The 19,983-nt window shown below is 35.0% G+C and overlaps 1 protein-coding gene across 1 annotated transcript in view; it reads right to left on the reverse strand.

Annotated features, from left to right (window-relative positions):
* LOC141447108 (opioid-binding protein/cell adhesion molecule-like) overlaps positions 1–19,983 on the reverse strand; it is a 771,975-nt gene that overhangs the window by 74,342 nt on the left and 677,650 nt on the right. Inside the window, exon 6 of the mRNA XM_074114310.1 lies at positions 8,689–8,866. Coding sequence (XP_073970411.1) covers positions 8,689–8,866 — 178 coding nt within the window. The remainder of the gene's footprint in view (positions 1–8,688; positions 8,867–19,983) is intronic.

Genomic DNA, 19,983 nt, shown 5'->3' on the forward strand with positions numbered 1-19,983 from the left:
CAGTCGATCAAAATATCTTCTTGATATTCAGCCTTCTGCTAGCCCTTCACCGAATATACCTTGTCAATGTATTTATTTATTTTCTTCATACAATAACTTTAAAGCCGGTTGTCACTTAAACGGCGTGTTTTGACTCTAAAAATTATTTACCACTATAAAATAAAATAATTCAGAGATGCCAGGAAATAGATTTTTTTGTACTGTTATTTTTATTTATTTATTTGTTGTTTTATAGTACTTTTAACAAAGAGTTGGCCTGATTACCCTTAGCCCAATACTATTCTTTTTTTTCTGTAAACTAGAAGACAGTTGTATAAGGGTTGATCGTCAAAAACTGCACGAAAAAGCGTAACGTTGAAAAACTCCCAACTTTGACAATTTTTTTCTCTTTTTCTATAAAAGATAAAATTCCCAAATTTTCTTTAAAATGTAGGGCAAATCCTCCTTTACAACTGTAATTTTTTTGCAACAACATAGATATAATAGATTTCGAGAAAAAAGTTGCTGAAAATGAGCAAAAACGGCCTTTTCAAAAAATGTTCTTGTTCTTGTTCTTCTTGTTGTTGTTGTTGTTCTTGTTGTTACCTTTTTTGTAAACAACGTAGCGCCTTAACGCGTGAACCGATTTTCATGAATGAGATGTCATACGATTCAATATTTTATGTAGATGTGCCTTTTGGGGGTCCCGACGCTGTATATCGAATAGGAGAGGAATTAGCCCCCTTTATGTAAGGCCCCCTCCAAAATTATTATAATTAATTACTCTGTAAATCTTGGCCCGATTTTGAAAAAATTTGGTAGGATGATAGGGTTAGGGCTCCCCTACGTAACTTTAAAACGACATTCTGCTCTTACACTTGTTAAGAGGAAGTATAGCAATCGTTTCAAATTATCGAGACGTGAACCGATTTTCATGAATGAAGTGTCAGTTGAATCGAAATTTTGTACAGACTTGTACTTTAAAAGTCTCGACGCTATGCCTCATAAGGAGGGGAGTTTGCCCCACCCAAATAATAGACAAAAAGAAAAATCTATCCAAAAGGTACAAAAATCTCCTTAACAAAAACTTACAGTTTAAAATGTTAAGTATAAGGGTTGATTAAACGTCAAAATGCACACAAATCAGCAGGTAACCAACATTTCATTCATACTTCATTGATATTATTTAAGTAATTTTACTGCATTATCTTTTTATTAAATTTTTTAGAATTTATTAGATGTCACAGACCCTTATGCTGGCCAGTTCATTCATAATCTGTGACATCTAATAAATTCTAAAAATGTGAAGGAAAAGTTAATGCAGTAAAATTACTTAAATTTTTATAACTAATTATGTTGATATTACTCACCTTTTATTATTATATCAAAAAACTTAAATGAATGAAATGGCCAGCATAAGGGTCTGTGACATCTAATAAATTCTAAAAAAATTAATAAAAAGTTAATGCAGTAAAATTGCTTAAATAATATCAATGAAGTATGAATGAAATGTTGGTTACCTGCTGATTTGTGTACCTTTTGGCGTTTAATCAACCCTTATACTTAACATTTTAAACTGTAAGTTTTTGTTAAGGAGATTATAGATGTCATTTCTCTGTTAATCAATGTCCCATTATGTCAAGAGAAAAAGACTTTGTAAAGTCTTCAATCATACTGATGATTTAACATCCAAAATCATCCTCCTCTTCACTACGAACAGCCATCATAATACTTAAAAGCAGCAAAAACAATATAATGTTTTTCCCCCCTTGTTATTGGCCTCTTGAGCTTAGCAAATCAGCCATTTAAATTCTTCTTTCGAAGCTTCTTTAGTATTCTGAATATTTATAGAGCTATCTTGTTGTTGTTGTTTTATGAACTCAAAGAGTTCTGTGTAAATGCTACCATCATCAGATGCAAGAATAGTATTTATATTGGCAGGTAAAGGACATCCAGTGGCTACAATTATATATAATGTTGAAGACATTAAATTTTTAACAAATTCACTTCCATATTCTCGCGTACAAATCAAAGAACCAAGGCTGACGAAAATAACATGGCCTCAGTATTCTATGTTACTGACAGTCCTTCAACATTTTGGGAAGCTTTTGCAATTCCATTAGGAATTCAATCTTTTTTTTTTTTTTTTTTTTTTTTTTTTTTTTGTTATTATTAAAGCATAAAGTTAGAAATTTTAATGGATAAAATGAAATAAATGTGAAAATTAATAATTTAAAAAAGATTTTGAGAGTAAACTAAATGTTACAGCTCCGTACAGCTTAAACGACAATTAGACAGTAATTAAATGATTGAATGCTTTGATCTAAATATGCTGCTATAAAGAAGCTCTTTAGTGTTAAGTTAATAATTACAGGATTAAATTAAAATTACGGTTTTGTTTATTTATTTATTTTTTTAACATGATGGATTGGGTGTAAAACCTAACGTGTAATTCAAGTCTACACTTTAACCTACAGCTGGAGAATGTAATACGTGAGGGAGACTTGGCATAAATTGTAAAAGACTGTACAGATTTGGGCCCCTACGCTGAGAATGTGGATATTGTGGTAAGGTCTACTGTAACATAGGGAGTGCCTTGTCAAAGCCGCTTGAGAGATGGGATTGAAAATAAATGAGAACAAGATACAAGGTATAACATACGATATAACAAACTCGTAGTTGTAAGAGGAACTGTGAAGTCCGCGGGAAGCATGTCCGAGGGAGGTTGACAGTGTCAAGAGAATGGAATTCTTCGAGCGCTGCAATTTCCAAAAATAATATCGTATATGATGAAATCAATTGCATAATTATGCAAGCTGACAGTTGTTTCTTGGGCGATCAACCGTCATATACAAAAGCAAGCTTGTATGCACAGTGGAATTCTCAAATAGAAACCGCTGATCTGTACTAAAATACGATTCTAAAACGGTAGGTTACCTTGAATGGAAGATATACAAGACTGTACAAATGCTTTTTCGAGAGAAAGATTCTCTGGAGTAAAGTTACGAGAAAGCTTAGAGTTACGGCCAAATTTGAGAAGATCTGACCTCGTGAAAGAGAACTGTAAATTAAAGTAACGGGTATGATCCAAAAGCTGGACATTATTAAAGTAATTAGACTCGGCAGACTGTGCTGTACAGGACAGCTAGCCAAAATGGCAAATCATGATGTGCCCAGAAATGATATAGGCGAGTAAAGAGTTGGTTTGAGTGAAAGAGCATTGGGCGCCCTTAAACTATGGTGGACAAATGGGATTACGGGAAAGCACAAAGGGTCCTATTTAATGTTAGGGACTGTAAGGGCTACCGCCAATATACAGAGAAGGATTGAGAAGATGATTTTTTTTTTTTTTATAAAAATAATTATTTATCGTCAGTGAGCAGTTTCTATGAATATCAAATAACGCCGATTCAAAAGTATATGTCCATGAAATTGGAAAAATCGCCAATGAGCGTACAGGAAATAGAAAAAAGAGAGGGATGACAGACATCAGAGCCTTTGTTCACAAAAAGGAGAGCCGCAATTTAAGAAAAAAAATTGATTTTTTGCATTTGAAAAGGAACGAGGATGGAGTCAATAAACTGCCAGCCCTTTGAACCATAGGTCACTTATAATGAACAATTCTGTCTCTCACTGAAATAGTTTCTCTTGTGACGAGAAGTAGCCAATTGGAAATCAATCCTGGAATCTCTGAAGTAAATGAAGTTAGGGAGCCAATATAATAACCTATCAAGGTAAAAATTCTGTCAAAGCCATTCAGCTTGAATGGTAGGATGGCTCAGTGAATGAATTTTGATGATACTGTTAATCATACCAGTATTCGTAATGATGATTTAACATCCAAAATCATCCTCCTCTTCTCTACGAACAGCCATCATAATAATTAAAAGCAGCAAAAACTATCTACATTTATTTTACCTCAGCAACTGCATGACGACTTGAAATTCAGTCCTCTTTCAAAACCAGCACAATTTACTTTTCACCAAAATACTTATGACTTACGAAGAAAAGTGTATTAATTTCAAACAAAATACTATGGATTATATAAGGAAGCCTCTCAGGTTATGTTGAGAAAAGGTTTTCCATTCCTTGTCGTATTAATTAATCTGATTAATGTGAGATTAATTAATTTAAGAAAAGCAAAATAAAAAATTCTTTATCCATTAAATATGTAAAAATTAATTTACTTACTGCACAAAATTGCCTTAAAATTAATTGAGACTATTTTCGTTCCATATGCAAAGTTTCTGTCCCATTGTTCTCGTTTACAATTTGCTTAACCTTTTGCTAAGAAAACAATCTCCAAAGAAAGTGATAAAAACGTAATAGAACAGGTGAATGTGAATGGCATTCTTGAACAGACACGCCCTCTATAGAACTAAAACTTATCTTTCGGAAGTAGCTGGCCGAATAAGAAATGAAATGAAAAGAGACAATGATAATTTAATTTACGGAAGTGAGGTTACACAAAATCTAGCTTTGCCCAAAACTAAGGCAAATATTGGGAAAAAATCTGATGGGGGGAGAACAAAAAGTCGCGCCTTTTTTTGCGTTAAAAAAAAAAGAGAAGTGATTGGTGCATCAAATACCGTAAGAACGTGAGTTGTGAACCCTGACAGGCGTGGTTCAAAAGCCTCTTGTTGTTTGGGGTAAACAAAAAAAAAAAATGGCTGCTGAATATTTATAGGCTAAAAAAAAAAAAAAATCTAAATATATGGAAATGGAGGAGATCGCCACAAACGCATAACTTGGCAGTACTGTGACCACAATAAAAGCAACCATTATTCTGGTATCTAGCCTCCTCACAGGTTTAGAAAAAAAATTCTCCCAGGATGGAGTTATTTTTTCCAAAAACCCTGGTTGTAGACTTTGCCATGAGAAGGAAAATGGTTTCACATATCTTCTATGATTTGCGTTCCCTTCGCAACGGCGGAAATCCTGTGGATCATGTCCAACAAGACTAACTAAAGGGCAGTATTTCTCAAAGTGGACGATAACGCCCCCTTATGGACGCTGGAAGTCTACTAGATGAGTGGTAAAGGGACCCAGAGAAAATTGGGAGGTTTTGAAGCAGTTTTAGTGGGGGGCGAGGGCTGATTTGTGTTTTTCTCAATAATTTAAACTTTAAAAAAAGTATATGGTATAAAGTGGTGACGGATGGAAAAGGAGATCCCAACTCAGAAGTGAGGGAGCTGTACCGTGAACTGGTAAAAGCCAGTAGACTGAGATGGATTGGACATGTAGAAAAAATGGGAAAAGAGAGATTGCCCAAGAAAGCAATGGATGGTCACCCAGGTGATAGAAAATTGAGGGGCAGACCGAAAATGAGATGGTTGGAGGATGTCCGCAGACTAGGTATTAGGAGATGATGGCGAGTCAAGGCGCAAGACAAAGAGGTTTGGAAGGAAGTTGTCGAGGAAGCCAAGGGTCTCAAAGGCCTGTACCGCTATTTAAAAAAAAAAAATAATAAACTAAAATAAAAACCTGCCTACTACACTACATCGATTATTTCGTTAATTTTCCAGCCCCACAATTATACCCCGAAATGATGTCGATTGTTCAACGTTTAATTAATAGTATTTCCATCGTCGTATTTGTGTGAACGTGGATTTTAGTGCTGTGGCAACACTGTTAACTAGAAACAGAAATCGCGTTTGCATGTTACCGAACGCGGTGACTTACGGCTGAATTTTGAGTAAATTCGAGCCTGATATTAACAAACTAATTAAAAAATCATCAGCTTCATCCTTCCCATTAGATTAGTTTTAAAATTTAAATTGAAATGTTCGTTTTAATTTGAATAAAAGTTTTTTTAAATATTATTTATAAAGTTCCCATTTTATTGCTCTCATTAGAACAGTCTCATTTAAAATAGAAGTTGAACTGTAAAATGTAATAGGATAAGTCTCATACGGCACTCTATAATTAAATTAAGGTAATGATAGATGTGGTAAAATTACCAATTTTAGGAGGGGGCGCTAGAAAATAATCGATTCTTAAAGTGGGCGGTAGACGAAATAAGTTTGATAAATTAAGCCTTTCAGGTTATGTTAAGAAAAGGTTTTCCATTCCTTGTCGTATTAATTAATCTGATTAATGTGAGATTAATTAATTTAAGAAAAGCAAAATAAAAAATTCTTTATCCATTAAATATGTAAAAATTAATTTACTTACTGCACAAAATTGTCTTAAAGTTAATTGAGACTATTTTCGTTCCATATGCAAAGTTTCTGTTCCATTGTTCTCGTTTACAATTTGCTTAACCTTTTGCTAAGAAAACAAATCTCCAAAGAAAGTGATAAAAACGTAATAGAACAGGTGAATGTGAATGGCATTCTTGAACAGACACGCCCTCTATAGAACTAAAACTTATCTTTCGGAAGTAGCTGGCCGAATAAGATATGAAATGAAAAGAGACAATGATAATTTAATTTACGGAAGTGAGGTTACACAAAAAGCTTCTATAAGCAATCCGACTGAGAGATTGGCAACCAGGAAAAACAACTGGAGTATTGGATATATTTCTCTTTAGTTTTTCTTTTTCTTTTAAGGAGTTTTTCCAAACTTCAGTTTTTCCTAATAAAAATCATATACTTAATAAAATCGCCAGAACTCTGGGCATTGTGCCAGTTTTTCTACCACATTTTCGTGTTACCATCATTGTCACAGATACAGATTCCTTGACGGTTGCCATCAATTATATCCACTTTCCTTTTCCTTTTTTTGGCCTATACTATGCTTCATTTTGTTGGAATTTCCCATCTCATTTCCCTTTTATTTTATTCTGCAAATATCATTAATTCCAAAGTTCTAAGTATTGCTGGTAGTTTTCTTCTTCAGTGAAAAACGATTGTATCAATCAAACATTGCAGATTTTGTAAAAAGATTTGATTGGCGTTGTAAAAGTAAGGTAACACTTAAGGTAACAAAAATTGTCTCCATAAACAGGTAAAATATAAACAAAATCTATCGAGTAGTTTTCCAGATATTTGATGATGAAGATTTCACTGTTTCAAACGAAACCACAAATTATCTATAATATCTCGTCCCCTACTCGACAGATTTTTACGAAATTTTATACAATTATAGAACAAAGTAGTCTCCATATACAGGTAAAATATAGACAAAATCTATCGAGTTGTCTACGAGATATTTGAAGTTAAAGATTTCAATGTTTCAAACGAAACCAAAATTTAACTCTAAATATCTTGTTTCTTACTCGACATATTTTTACGAAATTTTATACAATTATAGACAACAGTTGTCTTCATGTACAGATAAAGTATAGACAAAATCTATCAAGTAGTTTTCCAGATATTTGAAGTTAAAGATTTCACTGTTTCAAACGAAACCAAAATTTAACTTAAGTATCTCGTTTCCTACTCGACAGATTTCTAAGACATTTTATACAATTGTAGACAAAAGTTGTCTCCATATACAGGTAAAATATAGATAAAATCTATCGAGTAGTTTACGAGATATATGAAGTTAAAGATTTCACTGTTTCAATCGAAAACAAAATTTAACTTTAAATATCTCGTCCCCTACTCGACAGATTTTTACGAAATTTTATACAATTATAGAACAAAGTAGTCTCCATATACAGGTAAAATATAGACAAAATCTATCGAGTTGTCTACGAGATATTTGAAGTTAAAGATTTCAATGTTTCAAACGAAACCAAAATTTAACTCTAAATATCTTGTTTCTTACTCGACATATTTTTACGAAATTTTATACAATTATAGACAACAGTTGTCTTCATGTACAGATAAAGTATAGACAAAATCTATCAAGTAGTTTTCCAGATATTTGAAGTTAAAGATTTCACTGTTTCAAACGAAACCAAAATTTAACTTAAGTATCTCGTTTCCTACTCGACAGATTTCTAAGACATTTTATACAATTGTAGACAAAAGTTGTCTCCATATACAGGTAAAATATAGATAAAATCTATCGAGTAGTTTACGAGATATATGAAGTTAAAGATTTCACTGTTTCAATCGAAAACAAAATTTAACTTTAAATATCTCGTTTCCTACTCGACAGATTTTTACGAAATTTTATACAATTATAGACAAAAGTTGTCTCCATATACAGGTAATATATAGACAAAATCTATCGAGTAGTTTACTAGATATTTGAAGGTAAACATTTCATTGTTTCAAACGAAACCAAAATTGATCTCTAATTATCTCGTTTCCTAGTCGACAGATTTTTACGAAATTTTATACAATTATAGACAACAGTAGTCTCCATATACAGGTAAAATATAGACAAAATCTATCGAGTAGTTTACGAGATTTTTGAAGTTAAGATTTCAATGTTTCAAACGAAACCAAAATTTAACTCTAAATATCTCGTTTCTTACTCGACAGATTTTTACGAAATTTTATACAATTATAGACAAAATTTGTCTACATCTAAACGTATAATACAAACAAAATCTATGGAGTAGTTTATAAGATATTTGATGTTATAGTTTTCACTTTTTCAAACGAAACCAAAATTTAACTTTAAATATCTCGTTTCCTACTCGACAGATTTTTACGAAATTTTATACAATTATAGACAAAAGTTGTCTCCATCTAAAGGTAAAATACAAACAAAATCTATCGTGTAGTTTACGAGATATTTGAATTTAATTAATAAATAATATAAACAAAGTCATTAATAATAATAAATCTAAAAATTAAGTGTAAAACTCACCTTATTCCACCTCTTGTAGTATCGTAGTTAAGTATTGTAGAATTATGTCGCCATGTTATAAATTGTGTAGGTTGTGGAATTTTAGTTATGACACAGCGTAATTCTATAGTACTTCCAGAATTATAGAATTTATTCTTTATTGGTAGACTACGTTCGTCCGCTATTTCCAATTCTGGGACTGTAAGGAAAAAACAAAGGTTAAGTAAGAATGAAACATATTTTACTATACACAATATACTTTATAGCACTTTGAACTTTGTAAAAAATTTGAAAGATATAAAAGTAAACGCTAAAGATAAAAAAAAAAGAAAAAAGAAGATAACTGAAACTACCAGAATTCTATCTTTAGATAACTTAAAAGCTAGAACATCTTCTCCCTTTATAAGCTTTTTTGAATTCTCTTATCCTTTGTTATAGAATAAAAATATCTTACACCAACTTATCTTTAAAGAAAATAGACAGCGTAATATCTTAGCCGATCAAATCATTTTAACCTTTCACCTATCAAGTAATTCTTTAAAAGCTCAACATCTAAGAAACAAAAGTTTTACAGGTAACGAAAAAGTAGGTTTGCAGAAAATCTAGTGTGGACAATCATCATTTATTTATTTTCTATAAACTTTGAATTCTATAAACAATTAAATAATTCTTAATAACATATAAAGATAAAAAAAAAACGTATGCTACACTGATATATAATTTAGGTTGAATTTTACCACTTACCTTAACAATGAACGGCCATTACACGAATATTCCAAGATTTGGTTTGTTAAATTTTATTAGAATAGAACGGATTAGCTGAGTGGTTAGCGAATACTGGATTCCAACACGGAGGTCGTGGGTTCGAATCCAGCTGCTTGTTCCTTAGATTTTTCTCATTCTTAAAGCTATTTACAGCTCACTGGCCGATGATGGATTTTTACTTTAAAAATGCCATCATTATATTTCTTAATAAGTGATTAGTATTTGTATTAGCAAAAGAAATAATGTTCCTTCGCTTATACTTTTCATCATATTTACTAGATGCTGCTAATTTTGCAGTTGCCAATTTTTCAATAAATAATTAAATTATTTCAATTGGTGTCTACAGGTACTAATTCAAATATAGTTGTAGTCAAAATTCTCAAATCCAAACTGATTAATCAACGATTAATGGCAATGGTTAATTGTTAATCTGTTCAGGGATATATGTTAACAGGGAAAAAACAAAAACGTACTTACGACGCTAAAAAAAAAACAATGACATTACCTGGCTCTGCAGGACTTAATACAATTTTTGTGTCCTTTGACCACTGATTTCCGGTGACGTGTACACGAAATTCTATGAGACTGCCAACTTATAAAATGCCTAACACAAAGAAGTTATACAAGAAGTTTATAGATAATTATCTTACATTCCGAGGTTTACCTTTTTTTTTACCTAACTTGACTGGGCTATTCGTTAATTTAAAAAAAAAAAAGAACAAAATAATAAATAGTTGAACGAGGGAATTCCGAAGAACGGATGCAATAATTGTGCTTTAGTAAAATAATTGAACGGAATTCCATGACAAAAAATAATTGTATTATTTCATAAAGTTTTGTAACCTTTTCCGCTTCTAATTTACTTAAATATCCGTAAATAAACTTTTAACATTAAGGCATGTATTACAGGAAGCTATAAAAATTGTTTCTTTCAGTAAAGACAAGTAATCATGAGAGAAAATCAGGAATCAGGTTCAAGCTTATAAAAATATTTACAAAGAGGTTTATAACCAGTAATTACTTTTACATTATTTCCACACAACAGATTATTGTAAAATATATATTAAATGCGAAACAAATTGCTAGAAGTTATTTTCTTTATTTACTGAGAATTTAATTTCCGATTTAGTTATAGTTAGTTAATTTACTGTCTGAAATGAGACTGGTTGGTGTTGTATTGCAATAAACATGCAGACAAGCCTTTATTAGAATCGCCTGTTTGAATGACTGTTTATTTATTTTACTCCAAAGCTCACTGCATATTTTCCAACAATTTCCTAAATTTAGTGTTCAGTTTATTGTTTCACAAATAAAAGAAGTTTTTATTTTCGACAGCATTTATTGTATTAAATTAACAGCCAACAGTAAAATTATTTAAATTTCCTTCCAAAAGTAAATTATTATTTCCCATGGATGCTGAAATTGTCCACGAAATATGTACACTATATTCTTAAATAAATAATTCGAAGTGATTCTGATTCGCTGTTACCATATAACCCGCCAGATTTAAATGTAAATATAAAATAAAGAAATCTTTTTATATTTACATTTGAATTTGGCGGGTTATATGGTAACAGCGAATCAGAATCACTTCGAATTAGGCCACACCTCCGGGCGCTATTCTTTACATTTACCCCAAACTTACCTGTAAGTGCCAGGATTTATCTTTTTCTCCATTTAACTGGCCCAGAGAGGCTGTCTGCAATTTCTTTGTTGGCTCCAGATCTCATAATAGTTTATCCGAAGTCGCTTATGCTTAAGATGCTGTTATCCTCTCGCAGTTGGAGAAGATATTCCTGTTATTTAACTGTTGTTTCCCTGAGATAGTTGCCACTAATCATGTTTTCTTCCTCTAATAGATATCGCATTTTTGATGCCACTGAATTCAATTCAAGAAAACAATGCTCATGGACCTTCTTTTTTTTGCACTAGGACTAGATTATTAAATTGATATCTTTTATATGAAACTTTTCCTAACAGATCAGAAATAGTTATTATTTTTTAAACTTGCTGCTAATTTTACATCCAATTCTTCTGTAATACTCCCATCTTTTGTTTACTTTATTGTGAGCTTTATGAATACCTGAACAATGATAACCAATTCAAACTATTAGTTTGAAATTCGTCTAATCTTCTTTTAAGTTTAAAAAACAAAAAATTTCACACGTCTACACTACTGACACCAAGTAATAAAATAAGAGAATGAGGGGCCGCACAAAATTTGGTTTGTTAATCATGTTGTGTTCACACAGACTGCACTTAACAGCTAAGAACGCCATACGAGAACTGTAAGAAGTGGGGATTGTAAACAAGTAATCAACCTAACCTAACCTAACCTCTAGCGGATTCCTTATTTATTACCTTCCAGTAATTTCGCAGACAACAAATAAACAAGAGTTATTCGTTAATGAATTAAATCTATTCCTTTTTAAATTTCATACTGAGAAATTGCACTCGCTTTTCACTTTAATTATGTATTATAACTTTTAAATTAGATTAAAGATACAAGCAAGTTCTGTACTCCAGGTACTGCAAAGCTTATTTATTATTGTGCAGACTTCTTGAACCTCTCCTTTTTTTGGGGGGCAAATTCTAGTTTTTTCCTTCCAATTGTGTTTGGATTACCTCCTCTAGTTCCAAGTGCCAGAGATCTCTTGAGGCAAACTGGCGATTTCATCATCATCAGACAAATTAATATAAATAAATAACGCTTTATCATTTCCAGTCGCAGTCTGTTGTCCTTAAAAGAGCATAATCCCATGTTAAATGGAAATTTACATTTGGCTGTATTAACGACGGGGATCTCATTATACTCTAGAATAGCAAAGAATAGTCTTTGTAAGCTGTTAAGTATTTTTAAGACAAGTCTTTCTGGGTAACCATATTTTTATAAGTGAAGACAGCTTCTGAGTATTTGAAAGAACTCAATATTTTGAAGATATAGCCCATTGTTTAACAGTTTTTGCGAAAAACAACAACAACAAAAAAAACTAATTAAGTTATGCTAGATTCGCATTGGATTAGAGAGTGTCCTCTGTTGAGAGAATTCCGCCATCTTTATTTTCGTAAAAGTACACTCTCTAGAGCGGATATTGAATGAATGTTTATTTGTTTAAGTTACATAACCCATACGAAGAGTTGAGTTGCACATCTATATGTATAATAGGTATATACAAAATTATAAAATGAAATTAAATAACCTACAATCTGCTTATCAATAATAATTAATAATAATAAGAATAACAGGAAAAGTATCAAATTTTAATAGTACCGGGTAACAAAAGATTTTTCTTATGATTACACAACAAAATAATAAAATAAATAATAGTCTTTAAATATTCAATGTTATAAATAGAAAGAGAAAAATAAATAAACAAAAGCAAAAATTACTTTTAAATATATTTGAAAAGAGAAAGAATTCAAACAAATTATTGGCGGATATTATTTCTTCTTTAAACTGGCCAATCAGATCCTCGCCCAATTATTCGTTGCGAACGCCATGCATGGAAGGTAAGGTAAATTATTATGACATGTAATTTAGTTCTTTTATCTCTCTCTCTCTATTTCTTCTTGTTTACATCTGATTAAATTAAATTAAATATAAAATTGTATGTTGTATCTTGATGAAATGGAAAGGTTAAGTTATTTAGTGTTGATTTTATTGAATATTTTGTATCATTCATTAAAACTGTCCGGTAGGACAGTTGTATAAGGGTTGATTTAATTTATTGTAACGAAGTTGACCTGGGCAGAGAAGAAAGGCCTAGATTGTTCTAGGGGTTGAGCGACCAAAGTCGGTAACAGGCCATTACTGTGTGAACAAAAGGGCGGTATCTACTTGTGGCAGAAAAGAAAGGCCTAGATTGTTCTAGGGGTTAAGCGACTAAAGCCGGTAACAGGCCACCACTGTGTAGACAAAAGGGCCGGTCTTTATTGAACTAGAAAGGAAAGGGCTAGATTGTTCAAGGAGTTAGTGACCTGGGTAAAAGCCAGCTAAGAGAAAGGCCTCAGTTGGGGTGGTGGCATATGTGTTTCCCAGCCTGTGATTGACAGGTGAGAGGGAGACAGACGGAGTTGGAGAGAGACGGAGAATGGGAGGAGGCGGCTCACAGCTGAGGTGGTGGCAGTATGTTTTCTCCAGCCAATGAACATCAGGAGGGCGTGGAAACTTATGCTCAGAGAGTTGGAGGAGGGCAGTCCCAGTTGGAGGGAGGCACGCAGTTAAAAGGAGGCAGACACCGCTGGAGAAGTCAGTTTCAATCGAGTTTTTAAGCAAGTTTTAAGGAGTTATTAGAGTTTATAGTTATTAGTCAAGTTTATGAGTTAGTCTTGGAGAGTCAGTGTTGCGGAGTGCTTCAGTGGTAGCTAGTTGGGCAATTAGTCAGTTGATGAGTAGAGCGGTGTTAGTGTAGCTGAGACTAGTGCAATTCGGTGCAGTGCGGACCAGGGGTCAGTCGTGGAACAGTTTTGTGGCGTTACGTAGTGAGTAAGTAACAGTAAACTGTTGTGACTGTTGTAAATGGTGACTGTAATGAATAGCGTTAGTTGCTAGTAAATGTTCATGTTAGTTAATGTTAATGTGTGAATAAATCAGGTTATTACTTACAACTTTAGCGAGTTTTATTATTTAATCAAACCCACATATTTAATAACTAGTGGCAGGCATTAGTTGTGTAAGTAAAGTTATTTTGGAAAAACTTTACATTGGTGTCAGAAGTGGGATATAGTAGAACCGCTAGACGAGTAAGTGCTGATTTTATTAGTTCGGGTGAATTGCCGGAAAGTTGTAGAGAACTGACGAGTATTATATGCCCGTGAGTACTAAGATGCCCAGCATGGAGGAGTTAATAGCACTGATGAAGGAGATGAATGAAAACCTGAAGCAGGGCCAGTTAGAGATGATAGAAAAAGTGAAAAACATTAGAAAAGGCCAAATTGAGATGAAAGAAGAAATAATAAGGAAAATAAAAAGGGAAGTAAACGAGATGCCAGAAGAAATTGAGGGCGTAACAGAAACAAACAACATCCAAGAAGAAGACGAAGGCAGCCAGGATGATACAGACAGCAGGTCAGACTTAAAAGGTGACCAGGATAAAGGGAGACGTAGCTGTGTAGAAGTTCAGGAAGCTGCAAGGGAAGAAGAAAGCATAGAAAACTGCAGCGGACAGGAAGAGAAAGAGCAAGGTAAGGGAACTTTTGTTATACCAGTTGTGGAAGAGAGCCTTGAAGCGAGGACAGCGAGGAAAGAAGAGGGAGATAAAGTACTCCTGCCAGGATCGAAAAGGGAAGAAGGGCTATCGGACATCCACAGAGGTAACACCGGGATCCAGTTTGCAGTGAAGAGGGCAAGGGCCAAGCAGAGGCGGCGGTTCTCTTTGGTAGGCTACCACGAGAACGGTGTAGACTGGGCTAGTCGGTGCACCGAGTGGGTAGCGAGAAAGGGAACCAGCCGAGAAACCAATGGCGCCCTGAGGCAGGACAAGATTGGGTTACCGCTCAAAAGGATAGCCAGCGATATGGCAGGACCTTCTCCTGATTACAGAAGAAGAATGCGCTGCAATCTGGTTGCGATGGACCACGTCAGTAAGTGGGCAGAGGCACACGTCTTGGCAGATCAGGACGCGTCAACGGCAGCTGCAGCAACGAAGGTCTACAAGATCCTCGGCGTCAGGAGGACAAGGTCGACGCCGCCACACCCTCACTCTGACGGCATGGGGGAGCGAAGCTACAGGACCCTAGGAGGCCATCAGAGGACTTTGAAGAAAGATCATCAGGAGATTTGGGATAAACATACACCTCCCATAATGATGGTGTACCAATCGGCAGCTCAAGAGACCACAAAGCGAATGCTTGCTAGCGTTGTGCTTGGCAGAGAGCGTCGACTAACCGGTGACCTTGCATTTGGCAGCCTGGAAGCTGAAGAGACGGACGTGGATAGCTGTGCTGCGAAACTTCGCCGTAAGTTGAGAGCTGTACGTGGAGGGGTGCGCGGCAGGAGGAGACTGGACAGCGACCGGACGAGGACATCGTGTGACAGGCGGGTCATTGGAAGAACTTTCCAGAGAGGTGAGAAAGTGTGGTCGTACAAGCGTGTCCGCAAAAAGGGAAAACCTCCTAAGTTGCTGGGTAGGATCTTACACCACTGTCTCACTGCTCAACGACCTGGTGTTCGAGATCCAACCTACGCCCAGATCCAAGATGAAGGTGGTGCACTTGGACCAATTGCTGCCGCACGTCACGAAGGAGACTTCTGTTCGGGACGAACAGTTCTAAGAGGGGGGCAGTGTAACGAAGTTGACCTGGGCAGAGAAGAAAGGCCTAGATTGTTCTAGGGGTTGAGCGACCAAAGTCGGTAACAGGCCATTACTGTGTGAACAAAAGGGCGGTATCTACTTGTGGCAGAAAAGAAAGGCCTAGATTGTTCTAGGGGTTAAGCGACTAAAGCCGGTAACAGGCCACCACTGTGTAGACAAAAGGGCCGGTCTTTATTGAACTAGAAAGGAAAGGGCTAGATTGTTCAAGGAGTTAGTGACCTGGGTAAAAGCCAGCTAAGAGAAAGGCCTCAGTTGGGGTGGTGGCATATGTGTTTCCCAGCCTGTGATTGACAGGTGAGAGGGAGACAGACGGAGTTGGAGAGAGACGGAGAATGGGAGGAGGCGGCTCACAGCTGAGGTGGTGGCAGTATGTTTTCTCCAGCCAATGAACATCAGGAGGGCGTGGAAACTTATGCTCAGAGAGTTGGAGGAGGGCAGTCCCAGTTGGAGGGAGGCACGCAGTTAAAAGGAGGCAGACACCGCTGGAGAAGTCAGTTTCAATCGAGTTTTTAAGCAAGTTTTAAGGAGTTATTAGAGTTTATAGTTATTAGTCAAGTTTATGAGTTAGTCTTGGAGAGTCAGTGTTGCGGAGTGCTTCAGTGGTAGCTAGTTGGGCAATTAGTCAGTTGATGAGTAGAGCGGTGTTAGTGTAGCTGAGACTAGTGCAATTCGGTGCAGTGCGGACCAGGGGTCAGTCGTGGAACAGTTTTGTGGCGTTACGTAGTGAGTAAGTAACAGTAAACTGTTGTGACTGTTGTAAATGGTGACTGTAATGAATAGCGTTAGTTGCTAGTAAATGTTCATGTTAGTTAATGTTAATGTGTGAATAAATCAGGTTATTACTTACAACTTTAGCGAGTTTTATTATTTAATCAAACCCACATATTTAATAACTAGTGGCAGGCATTAGTTGTGTAAGTAAAGTTATTTTGGAAAAACTTTACATTATATTACATACGAGGTGTGTTCAAAAAGTAACGGGAATTTTTAAATTTCGCGGGTTTGGAGAGTCTGATTGTAAAATTTTTTTTTAATTATGTTGGTACACATGCCCCTGAAGTACGATAAAATTTTCAGTAATATTCATTGTTTACTTCTTAAGTGGCAGCCGTTAAGGTTAGACGTGTTTTTCGAGCTTGGCGATTTTTGTTTGTTAAAAAAAATGGATCAAAGAATTTGTATTAAATTTTGCGTAAAAAATGAAATAAAGTGTAATAAAGTGTGTGAAATGTTAATAAAGGCATATGGTGAGTCTGCTATGAGTAAAACAAGGATTTACGAGTGGTATAAGCGTTTCCAAGATGGCCGCGAAAACGTTGAAGATGACGAACGACCTGGACGTCCAAGCACATCAACAACCGATGAAAACGTGAAAAAAGTGAAAGAAATGGTTATGAACGATCGCCGAATCACAATCAGAGAAGTCGCTGATGATGTTGCCATATCAATTGGCTCATGCCATGAAATTTTTTCGGATGTTTTGGGTATGAAACGTGTGGCAGCAAAATTTGTTCCAAAATTGTTGAATTTTGAACAAAAACAGCGGAGAATGGAAGTTGCTCAAGAGTCACTCAATGAAGTCGACAACGATGCGGATCTACTGAAACGTGTTATAACAGGTGACGAAACATGGGTTTACGGATATGATGTCGAAACTAAGGCTCAATCGTCCCAGTGGAGGCATTCTGGATCGCCAAGACCGAAAAAGGCTCGACAAGTGCGGTCGAATGTGAAGGTTATGCTCACTGTGTTCTTCGATTTTAATGGCATAGTGCATCATGAATTCTTGCCACAAGGTCAAACAATCAATAAGGAGTACTACCTACAAGTTCAACGCCGTTTGCGTGAAGCAATCCGAAAAAAACGCCCGGATTTGTGGCAAAACAATTCATGGATTTTGCACCACGATAATGCACCTGCTCACACTTCATTGCTTGTTCGTGAATTTTTGGCCAAAAACAAAACTTTAACGTTGCCCCAGCCTCCATATTCGCCAGACATGGCTCCATGTGACTTTTTTCTATTTCCAAACATAAAGAGAACATTAAAAGGCCGTCGTTTTACAAACATAGATGTCATTAAAAGCGAATCGCTGAAAGAGCTGAAAGCTATCACAAAGATCGAGTTTCAGAAGTGTTTCGAGGATTGGAAAAAGCGCTGGCACAAGTGTATTGTATGCGAAGGGGACTACTTTGAAGGCGACAATATTAATGTAGATGAATAAATAAATATTTTTTTCAAAAAACGAAAATTCCCGTTACTTTTTGAACACACCTCGTATATACAACATTGTGGAAAGAAAACCTAGATGGAGAATGTAATTGAAGAAAACTATATTATTTACGATAAAGCCAGATTGACTACTACATAAAGTAACAATTTCTTTAATCGAAGAGTGAACTTAAACCGACGATTTTTATTTAAAAATAAAATAAAATAAAATCATTGATGTATGTTGGTGTAAGCATAGATAAAAAGATATTACAGTCAATCTACAGTGCTACTTGAACAAATATTTTGTAGATGAAAATGGCCAGCATAAGGGTCTGTGACATCTAATAAATTCTAAAAAATAACTTATTAATGAAAATTAATGCAGTAAAATTACTTAAATAATATCAATGAAGTACTAATGAATTGTTGGGTACTTGCTGATTTGTGGTACCTTTTGGCGTTTAATCAACCCTTATACTTAACTTTAAGTTTTTGTTGATATATAATTTAAGCCGTGTTCTCAAGCAGACGGCTTTGAGCCATTGCTTTATTTATTTTGGATATGTTTATGATTTCTAAATAAAATAACAATAATAATTCGCGTTGGTTATAAAAATAAAATAACAAATCAACTACTTCAATTTATTTTTAACAATTTGCAAAGCACTTCAATTAAGTAGAAGGCTTAATTTTAGTACTAAGTTCCCAAGTATTTAACTGGTTCACGTAGTACTTAATTTTAATATAAACTTAATATAAAGTTTATTCAGATTGTAAATTGTTTTTGAACAGTTGATGTTACTTTGGTAAGACTGTACTAGAGGGGTGAATCGGGGGGGGGGGAATGCTTTAGCTATGACATCATATGCCAGACGGAGCAGAATCGTATGTGTGTTGGTTGCAGAACGTTACGCGGGGGGGGGCTTATATATTTTCCTTCCGCATTTCAACCCACAGCCATCGCAATCTACACGGCCATTGTGAGCCTGCTGCGACATTTCCACTGTTCTGCCACCAAAAATGTCATCTCAATTATTTCTTCTACTTATTCTCTCTTTATTCTTCAATTTTATTTTTTCAACCCTTAGTTGATAAATTATTCATTAATTTTTCTACTTCCCAGCATCCACTTCTATTCATGTTGGTATTTTTTGGTTTGGACAGTCGATTTGGCGGAAATTATTTTTTTATTTTTTTTTATTACAGCCGCAAAAATTGGAAATTGTTTTTTCTAACTCCATTTATTTTTAACATTATAAAAATATGTGAACGTTACATTCATGGTCATTAATTCCCCGAGACTGGTTTTACTAAAACCCAAATATTCTCTGAGAAAAACTTTTCCAATCAAGGAGTAATAGGCTTAACAAATATTATGCGTCCAAAATACTTTGCGATTACCCAGACAATTTTGGGGAAACTACAGAAAAAGATAAAGAGCGTTCGAGAATATACGAGTTTTGGCTATTAAACAAAGAGACTATTGCTGTAAAACATTTTATTTTAAATTTATACATATTTAGTTATTATCACCTTCAATATACACCCCCTCCCCTATCCATACAACGCTCCATGCGAATTTACCATTGTTAGAAACAGTGCTGGAAGTCTTTTTCTGTCAGCTCCTGCATGCCGCGTGCCGCTTTTTCTTTCACATCTTCACAACGGACTGAAATCGTGTTCTTTTTAATGCAGATTTGACTTTGGGAAACAGATAAAAGTCACAAGGGGGCCAGGTCAAGCGAATAAGGCGGATGGCCTGAAACTGGGGTGTTGTACTTGGCTAGAAACGTCTTGTGACAGACAATGCAGTGTGAGCCAGCGCGTTGTCTTGATGGAGAACCCCGTGACTTGTTCTTCCACAAATCGGGTAGTTTTTTTCCTTACTCTTTCACGGAGTTGAGCAAGCACCTCACCGGTAGTAATGTTGATTAATTATAAAATCGATATTTTCATCCGTTTTGGACGTGGAAGGGCTACCCCGGGGCGGTCATCATCTCCGATGTATTCTCAGCCATCTTGG

The sequence above is a fragment of the Rhodnius prolixus genome, unplaced genomic scaffold, assembly GCF_049639745.1.
Source record: "Rhodnius prolixus isolate KJV_2025 unplaced genomic scaffold, Rpr scaffold_7, whole genome shotgun sequence".
Lineage (NCBI taxonomy): Eukaryota > Metazoa > Arthropoda > Insecta > Hemiptera > Reduviidae > Rhodnius > Rhodnius prolixus.